This window comes from Triticum dicoccoides, chromosome 7B (genome assembly GCF_002162155.2).
Source record: "Triticum dicoccoides isolate Atlit2015 ecotype Zavitan chromosome 7B, WEW_v2.0, whole genome shotgun sequence".
Classification (NCBI taxonomy): Eukaryota; Viridiplantae; Streptophyta; class Magnoliopsida; order Poales; family Poaceae; genus Triticum; species Triticum dicoccoides.
In genome coordinates this window covers 673,989,517-674,002,033 of record NC_041393.1, presented here as the reverse complement: position 1 = coordinate 674,002,033, position 12,517 = coordinate 673,989,517, and the positions used below count along the sequence as shown (strand labels likewise).

The following is a 12,517-nucleotide window of genomic DNA, read 5'->3' as shown; positions in this document are numbered from 1 at the left end:
CGACACTTTACCGCAGCGAGCGTTCAATAGGGTTTTCCGAATTTGGCAGATATAGGCGCACCCTTTCCGTTCGCGTGCCGGCCGTGGGAGCTCCTAGCTGCCGCTCGCTGCGGCAAGGAGTCGAGCAAACGCACAGAAGGAGTCTGACCTGGGCCGGCCCAGTCGGTGAAGTGTATCGCGTAATTGAAAATACAAAAATGGAAAAACACACACGCTTACCAGGAATCGAAAGCTGGATCTCCCGCTATAGTGGGCGCAACGCTAGCCAGCAAACCAATCGAACTTTGGTGACAGACATGCTGTAGGTACTGTAGTAGTACTGTAGCTAGTGCATTTTTTAAAGACGAAAATGAAATATTCATTTGAAATCCGTAAAATATATTTTTGAAATCGTGAATATATTTTAAAAAATATAAATTTTTTTGAAATACTGGAAATTTTAAAATTCCAAAACATTTTTCTAAATTTTGAATATGAGAACATTTTTTTAATATTGAGAACAAATATTTGAAAATTTCAAACAAAATAAACATGAAAAATGACAACAAAAAAAGGAAAGAAAAACAAAAATAAAAACAAACAGAGAACATATTTTGAAAACTCAAATAGTTTTCGAAATTACGAACAAATTTTGAAAACGAGAAGTTTTATAAAAATCCCCGAACATTTTTTTTATTTACGGAATTTTTTGGATCTTGAGAACAAATTTTGATACAGAAAACAAATTTGGAAGCACGGACATTTTTTTGAATCTTGAGAACAAATTTTGAAACAGAGAACAAATTTTGAAGCACGAACAATTTTTAAAAGCATGAACTTTTTTTGAATATTGAGAACAAATTTTGAAACGGAGAACAAATTTGGAAGCCCGAACAGTTTTTAAAAGCACGAACATGTTTTGAATATTGAGAACAAATTTTGAAACAGAGAACATTTTTTTGAAAAATCCCGAACACATTTGGAAGGGTGAACATAGTTTGAAAATGTGAACAAAAAATTGAAATCCGGTACATTATCTGAATTTTCAAAAGTTTTGAACTTTTTTATGTGACAAGAACAATTTTGAATTTTGAGAACCATTTTTCCAAAACTGAACATTTTATGGAAACACAAACAAAATTTGAACGTTTTGAATTTGTTTTGAAAAAAGAGGAGAAAATAAAATAACAAACCAAAGAAAGATAACAAACAGAAAAAACGAAGAAATCAAAAAAGAAACAGAAATAACTAAAAACAAAAAGAAGAAGAAAAACAGCAAAGAAAAACGGAAAAACGAAAAAGAAACGGAAAATATAAAAAACCGGTTCAGGAACCTGCTGGAAGGTTCCTAAAATAAAAAAGAATCGGCTGGAACGTCCTAGAAGTTTCCTAAAAGCGGCAATACTGAAAACACTTAACGGGCCGGCCCACCTGGAACGACCGCTCGATCCCCTATGCGTTCTGCCGACATTTTGCCGCAAGGAGCGGCAAATAGGGTTTTCCAGAATCTGTGCCCGGAGGCCGCCTTAGAAGCACGGCCCATGTCTCTCGCACGAGCGACGACGACACCGCCGCCGGCATTTGGCCTCGGCGACGCCCTCCAGCAGCGCAGGTGAGTCGCCCTTCTCTCTCTCAGGAATCTGGAGCCATGAGATAAGAAATACAGTAAGAAATGAAACCCTAGAGAGCCTCGACGCCGCCCCCTGCCCCCTGTCAGATTCGTCAACACATCGACCAGAAATTGTCACAAGTAAGCAGCTAAATCACACTGATTTCGGTTGGGGATTCATTCCGTCGTATGAATGATAGGGGACGATCTTTTCGCCTAGAAAGAGGCTTATTCGTGATAGATTGAGGGGCTGTGTGGGAGTTCATGTAATCCCATCTGATTACGTTTGTTTCGTTTCTCGGCAGGAGACATTAAGATTAGTGATGCATCATCCCTAATCACAGAAAGAAAGATGAATGATGCATCGGCTATGCTGCTGTACCAAGCACCCTCTGGCGTCACTGTTTTCTCTTTCGATGGGGCCTACCTCAACGATCCAGTCAAGGTACTGTTTTATTTATAGTTGCTCACACTCCTTAGTTTTTATCTCTGTCATCAATGAAAAATTCAGTACCATCTAATCAGTTTCTCTCTATTTTATCTGCAGGACTTCTGGGCATGCTTGCCACCGCTTGTCAGTAACTCTCCCATTATTTTTTGTCATATTTCCTTACCTTGTTGCAAACTAGAACAGAGTAGCAATGCCTTACAAAATTCACTTAACATTTCACCAGTCTTTATTGTCAATTTTGTTGCAACAAGTGGTTGGAATATAGTAAACGTTAACTCATTTCTCGGTAGTTGTTATTTGTTCTTGAACTGATTTCAAATTGAATCAAGCTGGTCGACTATTTTTTTTTATCTGGGCTGGAGTCTTTCCTCATTGCCATGTTCTGTTTTGGTGGTGCACTGTCTTCAATGGCCAAATATCTGCAAAAAGATCCTTCAGAGATCAATTAACGGTGCCTGAAACCTAAGTGGGTACTGCTACTCACAAATATCTAAAAAGTGGTTACATCTTCCTAGCTAGGGGTGAATGACCCCTGGCATGGTATTCGTACCTGGAATGACACTATGGATTGTTCCCAAAATACTACTCCCTCTGTCCCGAAATATCTGTCTCAACCTTAGTACAAATTTGTACTAAAGTTAGTACAAAGTTGAGACAATTATTTTGGGACGGAGGGAGTACTTTCGTATGAACGTTTTGGGAGCACCACCGAGACAATTGTACACACAAAGACTTAAACAACACTGTACTTTATGAATTATGCAGGGCTACTAAGCTACCTCTTGCTTCCTTTCATGATTTAGACGTTGCATTATATTCGACAAGCTTTTTAGATCCCTGCTTTGTTTATTTCTAGAGTCTGAAACTATCCATAAAGTATGAGAAGGTCCCCACCCCCATTGACCTTGTTAATGAGGCTATTGACGGTTGCCTGGGCACGAGGCTCACCGAGCTGTGTGGTTCTGAGAAGAAATTACTTGTGGGAAGTTCTGAATATGAAAGAATAATTCGAAAGAAACTGGTTAGTAAAACTCTGTGAGTTTTCTTGTTGGTTCTGTCTGGTGAACAGTATCATCGATCACCATTTGCTTTTTCAGGCAATAAACTGTCTGTATGTTAAGGTTCCAGATTGCGAGGTGATAATTCGCAGTCTGAAGAATCCCATGCAGTCAGTTAAGGTTAATGATGCATTGGCTATGCTGCTATACCAAGCACCCTCTGGGATCGCAATTTTCTGTTTTGATGGGAGTTACCTCAACGATTCAGTGGAGGTACTTGTTTTTTCGTTGCTGACGCTACTTAGTTTTTCTTTGTCATAATGTCATCAAAGAAGAGATCAAGATCATCTGATTGATATCTGTCTGTTTTTTCCACAGGACTTCTGGGCATGCTTGCCACAGCTTGTTAGTAGCCCTCCTATTTTCTTTCTTACTAGTTTTGTTATATTTCCTTATGCTTCTTGTTGCCAACTTAGAACAGAGTAATGTTTCACCAGTCTTTATTGTCAATTCTTGCTGTAACGAGTGGGTGAATATTAACATTAACTCATTACTACTCAGTAGTTGTTATTTTTTATTGAACTGATTCGTTCAATTCAAAATCAAATCAAGCTGGTCGATCATATATTTTTCTGGGTTGGAGTCTTTCCTGATTACCATGTTCTATTTTGGTGCCATGGTGCAGTGTCTTTATGGCCAGACATCTGCTAATAGATCCTTAAAATATCAATTAGTGCTGGTTGGAACCTAAGTGGCCATTGCTAGGCATAAATTTGTACGAAGTGGTTACATCTTCTTAGCTAGGGATGAATGTGTCCTGGCATGGTACTCCTACCAAGAATGACACTATGGATTGTTTCCAAAATACTAACATCTAGCTTTACGTATGAATGTTTTGGGAGCACCACTGAGAGAATTGTACAAAGAAAGACTTAAGCAACACTATACTTTATGATTGATGCAGGGCTACTAAATTAACCTGCCTCATTTCATGATTTGGGCACTTGCATTATATTTGACAAGCTTTTTAGATCCTGTCTGTGTTTATTTTTCCAGAGTCTGATAGTGTTCATAAAGAAGGAGCAGATGCCCATCCCCATCAACCCTTCTACTGAGGTTATCGTTGGTCGCCTGGTCAAGAGGCTCAGGAAGCTGTGTGGTTCTGGGAGGAAACTAGTTGTGGGAAGTTCTGAATATAAACGGATAATTGAGATGAAACTGGTAAGTGTTAACTTTGTAAGCTTGTTGTTGCTTCTATCTGGGTGAACAGTATTGATCGCCATTTGCTTTTTAGGGAATAACCTGTCTGCACGTTGATGTTCCGGATTGCGAGGTGATAATTTGCAGTATGAACAAGCCCGCTTTATTGCCTCAACAACAAACAGATCCGACCAAAGATTTGGAATTATTCTTACATGAACATGGTTTTGATGTCAACCTTAAGATGGTGAGCTTACAGCTTGTCCTTCCTTATCTGCTTTATTTCTCCGTGGTCAATGCTAGTACTTTCTTCTTCTTTTTTCTTTTCAGCCACCAGCACTAGCTTGAACAAATCGCCTCTTCTTATGCAGTATTAGCCCTTTCAGACTGATTGTACGCTTATAATGCTTTATTTCCAATGATTGGAATGTTTTTCATAGACACACCGTATTGGAAATTAACTTATTTTTTTTCAATAAAGGGTGGATTTTATTAGCTAAAATGAAGCATCAAGGGGATACAACACAAAGAGCACACAACGGCCTCTGTATTAGAAATTAACATCTCAGAACCTCAATTTGTTTTATTCATCTTTCTTTGAGCACACAACCGGCCTCTATTAGAAATTAACATCTGAGAACCTCAATTTGTTTTATTCATCTTTCTTTGAGCACACAACCGGCCTCTGCATTAGAATTTTTGGCCTTCATCTTTCTTTCAGTGATGAAGAAATGCTCCTTTCAGGTTGATGACACGTCTCTTAAGCAGTCAGCTTATCTCTTGCATGATACCGAATTATGTGAAAAGGAGTATTTGAAGTTCTTCCGCCTTCTTCTAAAGGACTTCATGGTTACATCTGAAATTGACACTAAGAGTTGGGTTTTAATCCATTTTGCAACAGCTCTGAAGATGATCTGTTACCCTGGAGCATCATATGAAGTCTACCGCCCTGTTAAGGTGAATCACAATGTTTTTATACGTGTTTTGGGTGTGCATATGCTGGAATTACTTGTCATTTTAGTGATGGACTGAAGTGTTATTCTTTCAGCTTTTCTCATTTGATGAGGTTCGAAAGATAGAGGCTCATGCATCTGGATACAGAAGAAGCTTTTCTAGGATTGATGCCTTGTCTGTCTACGAACATGTTGTTAGTCTCAATTCAAAGAAGTGTGTACTAATGTTCAAATTGGACATCAGGACTCAAGATTAGGAAATGAAGATGTCATAATTGTCGAAGTGTATATGTGGATTGACTAGCCTTTTTCATTAGTTCGGACTTTTGGTTGCGTTGGCTAGTGCATAAAGCTTAACAATATTAAGCAAAGATCATTCTTCAGGAAAACACTGTAGGACTGTTTTTCGTACCGGCTCCAAAGTTGTAAAAGAAGCAAGTAGTAATGTTGATGGCAAACTCAACTCCATCACTCACAACGGTTGTAGTAAAGTCAATAATTCTTGCATAGAAAAGCCTAACAGACTCTGTAACGATGAAATCTGCAACAAAGAGTGGGGCCCTAGGCAGCAAGCGATGTGCAACTTGAGAAGAAAATAAATCGGGTCCGGTCTGATCGTGGTGGAGAGTACTTTTCTAATGAGTTTGATTTATTCTGTGCGGAACATGGTATTATTCATGAGAGGACGCCTCCCTACTCACCCCAGTCAAACGGGGTTGCCGAACGGAAAAACCGTACTCTAACTGATTTGGTTAACGCCATGTTAGATACATCGGGTTTATCCAAGGCATGGTGGGGGGAGGCTGTATTGACATCATGTCATGTCCTGAATAAAGTTCCCACAAAGGATAATGAAACTACTCCCTATGAGCAACGGGAAAAGAAAAGAACTACACTCTCTTACTTACGCACTTGGGGCTGTTTGGCGAAAGTCAACGTGTCGATAACCAAAAAGCGCAAGTCGGGACCAAAGACTGTGGATTGCGTTTTTCTTGGCTATGCCAAGCATAGAGTTGGCTATAGATTTCTAGTGGTGAAATTTGATGTACACGACGTGAAGGTCGGTACAATCCTGGAGTCTAGGGATGCTACATTTTTTGAGGATATTTCCCCATGAGAGATATGCAAAGCACTTCTAGACTGGAATCTGATGGGACTCCTGAACCTGCCATTCTGATGGAATATTATGAATGTAAAAGTGATGAGAGTTCCATGGAGGATGATGAGGAAGCTCCTGTTAGGAGCAAGAGACAAAGGACTGCAAAGTCTTTTGGTGATGATTTCCTTATGTACCTCGTGGATGATGACACTCCCAGTTCCATTTCAGAAGCTTATGCATCTCTGGATGCTGACTACTGGAAGGATGCGGTCCGTAGCGAGATGGATTCCATCTTGGCTAACGGGACATGGGAGATCACTGATCGTCCTTATGGTTGTAAACCATTGGGATGTAAGTGGGTGTTCAAGAAGAAGCTTAGGCCCGATGGTACTGTTGAGAAGTACAAGGCTAGGCTTGTGGCCAATGGTTATACCCAGGAAGAAGAAGAGGATTTCTTCGACACTTATTCACATGTGGCTAGACTGACAATCATTCGAGTGTTACTCGCTTTGGCTGCCTCGCATGGTCTTCTCGTTCACCAGATGGACGTTAAGACGGCTTTCCTTAACGAAGAGCTCGACGAGGAAATTTACGTGCAACAGCCAGATGGCTTTGTAGTAAATGGTCAGGAAAGAAAGGTGTGCAAGATAGTGAAATCTTTGTATGGCCTGAAACAAGCGCCTAAGAAATGGCATGAGAAGTTCAACACTACTCTGACATCTGTTGGCTTTGTTGTTAACGAAGCTGACAAATGTGTACACTATCGCTATGGTGGGGGCGAAGGAGTTATACTCTGTCTGTATGTCGATGACATACTGATATTTGAGACCCACCTCAAAGTCATTGAGGAGGTCAAGGCTTTTCTATCTCATAACTTTGAAATGAAAGACCTGGGAGTGGCTGATGTTATCTTGAACATCAAGCTACTAAGAAATTCTGAGGGTGGGATTACACTTTTGCAATCCCACTATGTTGAGAAGATCTTGAGCCGTTTTGGATATTCGGACTGCAAACCTTCTGCAACACCATATGATCCTAGCGTGCGGATTCGAAAGTTCGAAGGCACGGCTCTAGATCAATTGAGATATTCTCAAGTGGTTGGTTCACTGATGTACCTAGCATGTGCTACTCGTTCTGACATCTCATTTGCTGTGTGCAAACTGAGCCGGTTTGTTTCCAATCCGGGAGATGTGCATTGGCATGCTGTTGAGCGAGTGATGCGTTACTTGCAAGGTAATGCAGACTATGGGATTCACCATTCTGGGTACCCGACGATACTTGAGGGGTATAGTGATTCAAATTGGATATCTGATGCTGATGAGATGAAAGCCACAAGTGGACATGTCTTCACACTTGGTGGTGGTGCTGTCTCCTGGAAGTCTTGCAAGCAAACGATCTTAACCAGATCGACTATGGAAGCAGAACTCACAACATTAGACGCATCTTGCGTCGAAGCAGAATGGCTTCGAGAGCTTTTGATGGATTTGCCAATGGTTGATAAAAACCAGTGCCGGCTGTCCTTATGAACTACGACAATCAAACGGTGATTGCCAAGGCTAAGAGTTCAAAGGACAACATGAAATCCACAAAGCACATAAGACAAAGATTGACATTTGTCAGAAAATCAAGAAACTCCGGAGTGATAGCGTTGGATTATATCCAGACGACTAAGAATCTGGCAGACCCTTTTACGAAAGGGCCATCACGGGTTGTGATAGAAAATGCATCGAGGGAGATGGGTATGAGACCCACATAAGTTGCCATGGGGGTAACCCAACCTATGTGATCGGAGATCCCGTGAATTAGGACCTGGGAAAAGAATCCAGCGGTCAACTGAGGAGAGTATCCTTAATTATCCCACTCCGTTGGAGATGCAATAATACTCTCAATTCTGTAAGGCAGGCTGACTTTTGTCTTAATGTGTTCCAAAGCTTGTGTAAGCAAGATGCTAACCTACATAGCATTCTTTGGAGGAACACACCTATGTGAGCCCGACTGCTGGTCACAGTCTATGAGATTGGGTGATCTCTAGGAAGCTCATAAGAAGGTACGGAGTATGACTAATAAGCTCCACCCGTGGGGTTTAGCCTTCGGCAGCCACGTATCAGCTGACAATAGGCGAAACTTCTGCACGCCAAACTGAAAATTCAAGGCTTAGTCCATTGTTCAGTTGTGAAGAAGTCTAATCATGTTGCTCTAGGTGGAAGTTCAACTTAACAGTCTCCACTGAAATTTCTGATATATCAAACATTGTTTGGAACAGTTGACAAACTTATGTGCCTCGAGATCTGGTGGGGGATTGATGGATTATAGATGGGTGTAGGCCCATATAAGACATAAATCCCTGGTTAATCTTGAGGCCCATGTATGAGATGGCAGGTGGTGGGAAGTTTATTCCCACCTTGCTAGTTGAGGAGAGTTGAGACCCCTTTATAAGGGCTGCTCTACCACTTGCCATTGGGAGCTTGGGAAGAGGAGTGGTACAAGCGTGCTCCTCCTCCTCCGCCGCCCGCCTCGCCACGCCACGCCTCGTCATGACGCGCGCACGCGCCACGGGTTGCGGGTTGCGGGTTGCGGGAATGAGCCAAGCAGGAGCTTATTTTTGCCGCTCAGGAACGAATTAATTAATCAAGGTGGACCACTGTCCGAGACGTTGGACTATGGGCTCACTTGCATTGCCAGGATTTGCTGACTCCCTTGTCGGGAGTGCGACGCTTGCCGGGACGCTCCCTTGCCGGGGAGTGCGTCGACTCGGTCGTGGGCCTCCGCCCAGGCCCACGACTTCCTGCCAGACGTCCTATATAAGAAGGCTCTGCCCAGTGGAGTGACCTAGTTCGGTTCACTCACTCCCCCTCGCGTTACCTAGTCGTCGTCTACTGGTCCTTGCTCTGTGCTGCTTCCGGCGATCCCATCCTGACGCGTGCACGGCTGGTCGGGAGAGCAGGTGCCTCCGGAACCCCGTCGTTCAATATCCTGCCCGGGAGAACGACAATAAGGTTTTTGGGGAGCGTCTCGACGCGACTGCTCCCGATCCGTCCCCAGCTCCGTCAGCCTCGGCTTCCACTACTTCCCCTGCATCAACACCATGGCCGACGACGCTGCCGCCAAGAAGAAGGCCACGGACGAAGCCGAGGCTGCTGCTGCCGCCGCCGCGTTGGCCTGGCCAACCGGAGGGTATGATCTGTTCATCCCTCACTTACTCGTGCTTGTGCTAGCCGTATATGTGCTGCTCATAGATGGTTTGCTTCTATGTTCTGTACGTGCTAGTATGCTTAGGAATTGGTATGAGATGCATACCGAATTTGCCATGCTTACTATTTACTCGTGGATTAGTCTAATGGGAAAAGTGCTAATATTTCCAACACTGTCATGTGTGAGGGTGATGTAAAAGGATGAACTAATAACTGGATCTTGAGTAGGACTGCTCAACAAATGGTTTCATAGGTATTTTTTCATAAACATGCACGTGTGTTGGTTTGCCTGACCGAATCAGTGCCATTTATCTATTTGAAGGCCTACCACATTTTGTCCTTTTCACTATAGATTTGCATATCAACAGGCTGGTATAACCGGATGTGAGAAGACAGTTGAGAATCTTCTGTTTGCAGTGAGCACCCACACAAATTTTTCCTGCTACATCTGAGAATTCTTATGCATGTGACTTATGAGGATGCGCTTGCTCGTGAAGGACATAGGTTGCCATTCAATACCCAACCAACAATGCACTTGTCCATTGTCTTGCTCTTATTAGCTAGTCGTTCCAATGAAAGTATATCTTGTGCCTGTTCATTTTCCTATCCACTTTCAACAGATATTTGCATTATGTGTTTTTTCTGGGAGTTAGAGCAAAGAATTAGTTATGTTTCCCTTATGCTGTCAATCTGAAGTATTTTTGCTATGTCACTTCACATTAAGAACCCTGCACAGCTAGATGTTGCATTGTCTGGTCCTGAATCCCGTGACCACCCTGCTGGGTCATAAGGCGGTGGTGAACTGCACGCTGTGGCTCGTTTTTACTCATCTGTAGTCTAGGTTTTAGGTTGTCCATCGCCTTTGCTTCGGCGGCGACGATGACGACGCTGAATAAATATTCTCCGGATCCTTTCCTGACGAGGCCATCGGTCCTATGGTTGGGGATGGATCTGGAAATCAGTCTGTTCAAGCAAGGATGGCGTGGCGGCAGCGGTATCCTCGTGGTGGACCTGTGTCCTCGGGCTCCGTCGTTGCGACGACGTTTGCTCCAGCGTCGGCGTGGAGCTTGGGAGGTAGTCAAGGAGCGGATGCAGATTGTGGTCTGCATCGACGACATCTGAAAGACGGAACGTGTGGTGGGTTCGTGGTTCGTGGATGGCAGGTATGGTTTCCTCCTTCGGCGTCTTAGTCGTGGTGGGGTGCCAGATCTGGAGTTCGATGGCGTGTCCAGGGTGTTGCCCCGGTCTGATTCGTTCAACGGCAATGGCTTCACTTTTGGTGAGCCACCTTGGAGGTTTGCAAAGCTGCATATCAGCGATGGAGCCGTGTCGAGCTCGGGTGAGGAGGTGATGCGTCATTCTTTTCTTCGGTGGCTGCTGTGGTGGTGCCGGAGGCAGGTGACGAGCGTTAGTGTCAAGCTTAGAGATGTTCTGCTATCTTTTCAGTTTTGTCATGTCAGTTCTTACGTTTTTTTTTTCGAAAAGGAGGAATACCCCCGGCCTCTGCATCTGGTCGATGCATACGGCCACTTTATTAATTATTAGCACAAAACCTTACAAAGTCGTACAACAGTAAGACCAAAGCCACCATCTTCGCAACCTCTGTCGCTACTCCTATCTAACTGATGAAGGGGCGCTGATGGTCTGGGCCTAATACCAAACAGACCTCGCAGCCAAACCTAACATCTAAGACCTGAGGTCCCAACCTGGACGCCTGCCGGGTATGGGCACCCACCAGTCCGGCGTGCTCCTCAACCAGGCCGCCCGCCGGGTATGAGGCCGCCACAACCACCTACCACATATCCATCTTCAGAGCTGTACTGTTGTAACTGCCTTGCTCGGTCTCGCTGCCGCCGACGCCACCACGACGCCAGACAGCGTCGACCTCCTGCGCGTGTCCGTCACCACACATCTGACGCCAAGCCTCCGCTGCTCCATGCCGCCAAGAGCCGCCGCCAAGAATATGTAGAACGAAACACCGCTCCACCGAAGGGAGGCAGCACACCCCCACCCCTCACCTGCAGACCCTTCCATCCGATCCCAATGTCCTTGATGTCGCCTCCAGGAAGGTTACGGTGCCTAGGGCGCCGCCGACGCCCGATCCGCATCGGATCTTGGGCTTTCACCCGGACATGGGTTGGAGAGGAGAGATGGTGCCCTCAGCAACGCCCCCAAGGAGGAAAGCGGCGCCAAAAATCGGCGTCGCCGCTGCCGGTCAGCCTAAGGCAGCCAAGGTTTCCCCCGGACACCGATCTGCTCCACCAGAACACACCGGAGGTGGATCCGGCAGGATCCAAACCGACCCGGGGACTGGGAAGGGATGCATGGAAGGGAGAGGGGGATGCATGTCAGTTCTTACGTGACTTGTACTTTGTTCTTTATGATATGAATGAGACACGTATTACCATGCAAAAAAAAAAACTGCACGCTGTGGCTTCCAACCAAGAAGGGTGCACTCAAGGTCTGATACCTCCTTTTTACACTTATTTTCTCTGTCCCTCTTAATTCTCTTTCTGTTGCATCTGAACTGAAATGATTAGTTAGAATAATCAGGCTGAAACAAAACCATGTCTTGTACTGTTGTTCATGCGCTGAGCTACATTTTGAGGCAAAATTAGAGTATCATCCTGAGACGATTGTCTTAATGAATAATTGATTGTGCTTGAGAGGAGTTAGCTATAGATACATAGCACCAGTATACATCAAGCAAAAGAATGTTTAATCTAAAGAATGTAATATGCCCCTTAAGGTGTTTGATATTTTTTTAACAACTACTCTCTCCGTTCCTAAACATTTGTCTTTCTAGAGATTTCAACAAATGACTACATACAAAGCAAAATGAGTGAATCTACACTCTAAAATGTCTATATACATCCATATGGGATAGTCCATTTGAAATCTTTAAAAAGACAAATATTTAGAAACGAAAGGAATAGTGATCATTGCACTGCATACACACATTAACAAATACTCCCTCCGTTCCGATATAATGCCTCAAAAAATAATGACAAGATAAGGGAGACAAAAAAATATTGAT

At 43.8% G+C, this 12,517-nt stretch overlaps 1 protein-coding gene across 1 annotated transcript; it reads left to right on the top strand.

Annotated features, from left to right (window-relative positions):
- The first annotated feature begins 3,145 nt into the window (after positions 1-3,145).
- Positions 3,146-5,581, top strand: LOC119336100. Its single transcript, XM_037608126.1, has 6 exons — positions 3,146-3,310; positions 3,416-3,442; positions 4,094-4,258; positions 4,332-4,484; positions 4,982-5,194; positions 5,286-5,581. Exons 1-6 carry the CDS (start codon positions 3,203-3,205, stop codon positions 5,445-5,447), a joined length of 828 nt encoding a protein of 275 aa, XP_037464023.1. The 5' UTR covers positions 3,146-3,202; the 3' UTR covers positions 5,448-5,581.
- Positions 5,582-12,517: the final 6,936 nt, after the last annotated feature.